A 2,500-nucleotide genomic window follows, 5' to 3' on the forward strand; every position below is an offset into this window, starting at 1 on the left:
GGAATACAAAAAAAAAAAAAAAGTAGAAGGAAATGAACTCAAAAAATGAATAAAGGAGGAAGCACAGAGCGAGAAAATTAATGAGGATGTGAAGATATTGCTGAAAACGAAAAAAAAAAAAAAAAAAAAAAAAATAGAACTCCACACAACTGATGAACTTAGAAACAGAAAAGAAAAGAATAGAAAAAAAAAAAGGTGAAAGAAAAGGTCAAGAAAACTGTGGCGGTTAATTTAGCTTTCATCTTTAGCCAGAAGAAAAATAGGAAGAAGAAAGCGTGATACGATAAACCAAGGAATAAAAGAAAAAAACGGAATAAAACAATGAAACTCAGAAAATAGGAAGAAGAAAGTCATAAGATAGAAAAAAAAAAAATGTTAGAAATGTAATAAAAAAATGAAAATCAGAAAATAGAACAAGAAAATAATAATAAACGAAGAAATAAAAGAAAGAACGTGATAAAACAGTGAAAGTCAGGAAATAAAGAAGAGGAGAGTCATAAGATAAACAAAGAAAATAAACAAAACCGTGATAAATCAGTAAAAACCAGACAAAAAGTGAACAAGGAAGAGAAAAAAAAAAAAACTGAAAACAAGACAAGTGATAAAGAGAAAACGAAAATAAACCAATAAAAAAAGTAAAATAAATAAAGAAAGAAAGAAAAATAGAGTAGAAAAACAATAAGAGTGAAATGAAAGTAAATAAATAGATAAAAAAAAGAAAGAAAATGAACAAGTGAGGAGAAGAAGGCAATATACGATGATCTGAGTGATTAGTGAGGCAAAGAAAACAAGATGTCACACCAAGACACACCCCACTACCTGCTGTCCTTCACCTGCCTACTGCTGCTGCTGCTCAACCCTCTCCTGCTCATGCCCTGCCCAGGTGAGTACCCAGCCTCAGGACACCCACATACCTAACCTTTATTTTTTTTTAATCTTTATTTTAATCTAACTTAACCTAATATGTCTTAATCTTAACGCGTCTTAGTCTGAACACGTCTTAGTCTTAGCCTCAGGACACCCACACGCTCATCACACCAAACCCAACATTTTTTAAGCTTAATTTTAATCTAACTTAACCTAAAATGTCTTAATCTTAACACGTCTTAGCCTAAATACGTCTTAATCTTAGCCTCAGGACAATCACCTCTGAACACACCTAACTTAACCTGACTTAATCTAACCTAACCTAACCTTAACCAAATTAATCTATATCCACCTTAGGATTTACACGTTCTAAACTATCACCTAACCTAACCTAACCTAACCTAACCTAACCTAACCTAACCTTGACCAAATCAGCGTAACCTATTCTATCCTAACCTCTCTTCAACCTACCATTAACCTAACCTCAATCAAACCTGGCCTAAGACGTTTTAACCACATATGTTTTGACTTCAACACGTCTCAACCCCTTCAGTACCAAGACGTCTTTCCATATTTATTCTGCTAATAGTTAGTGGTTTCATACAGCTTCAGAAACTTATGTGAAAATTAAAATAGTGGAGATTCTGACCACAAATCTTCTGACCTCCATAGACCCTTCCTAATGTCAATAAAATCGTCTAATCATACCCAAAATTCATGATAAAAATGCGTCGCAGTACTGAAGGGGTTAAACTGAACAAACACGTCTTAATGTATATAAACACGCCTTCACCTAACCCAATACTACACTCTAAGCTACAATGATACAGCCTTAACTAATATTCAACCTAGTCTTGGAAGTAAAGGTGAATTATAGTGTTCTCATGCAGTTTTGTATGATGAAAGGTAAAACTGAAGGAAATTAAGGAAAATGTGTGTTTGTTCAGGGTTTTGGGGAAGCAACACGCCAAATCAAACTTTACTTAATAAAATATAGTGTTCTTCTCATGCAGTTTTTTTTTTTATGATGAAAGGTAAAATTGAAGAAAATTAAGGAAAATATTTGTTTTTTTGAGGGTTTTGGAAAGCAACACGCCAAATCAAACTTTACTTAACCTAACTTAATAAAATATAGTGTCTTTTTATTGTTTTTTTTATGATGAAAGATAAAATTGAAGAAAATGAAGGAAATGTGTGTTATCTTTTTTAGGGTTTTGGAGAGTAGCACGCCAAATCAAACTTTACCTAACCTTTCTTAACTTAATAAAATATAGTGTTCTGTAATTCAGTTTTGTATGATGAATGGAAAAAGTGAAGGAAATTAAGGAAAATATGTGTTTTTGAGGATTTGTGAAAGAAACACGCGAAGCCAAATTTTACCTAACTAATAAAATATAGTGGTTTTTATTCAGTTTTGTATGATGAAAGGTAAAAGTGGAGGAAATTAGGAAAATCTGTGTTTTTTGAGGGTTTTGAGAAAGCAACACGCCAAACCAAACTTTACCTTTTTCTACTTTATAAAATATAGTATACTTTTGTTTTATCGTATGATAAAGGCTAAAATTGAAGAAAATTAAGAAAAATATGTTTTTTGAGGGTTATAGGAAAGCAACACACCAAGGCAAACTTTACC

The 2,500-nt window shown here is 32.0% G+C and overlaps 1 protein-coding gene across 3 annotated transcripts in view; it reads left to right on the forward strand.

Moving 5' to 3' along the window:
• Positions 1-2,500, forward strand: part of LOC123509476 — a 288,130-nt gene that overhangs the window by 4,378 nt on the left and 281,252 nt on the right. For all 3 annotated transcript variants that reach the window (XM_045263787.1, XM_045263769.1, XM_045263779.1), the window contains exon 2: positions 1-883. This exon is cut by the window's left edge and continues 818 nt beyond it. In XM_045263787.1, the coding sequence (XP_045119722.1) occupies positions 793-883 (91 nt within the window). In that variant the 5' untranslated portion in view covers positions 1-792. The remainder of the gene's footprint in view (positions 884-2,500) is intronic.

The sequence above is a fragment of the Portunus trituberculatus genome, chromosome 3 (genome assembly GCF_017591435.1).
Source record: "Portunus trituberculatus isolate SZX2019 chromosome 3, ASM1759143v1, whole genome shotgun sequence".
NCBI classification, from domain to species: Eukaryota; Metazoa; Arthropoda; class Malacostraca; order Decapoda; family Portunidae; genus Portunus; species Portunus trituberculatus.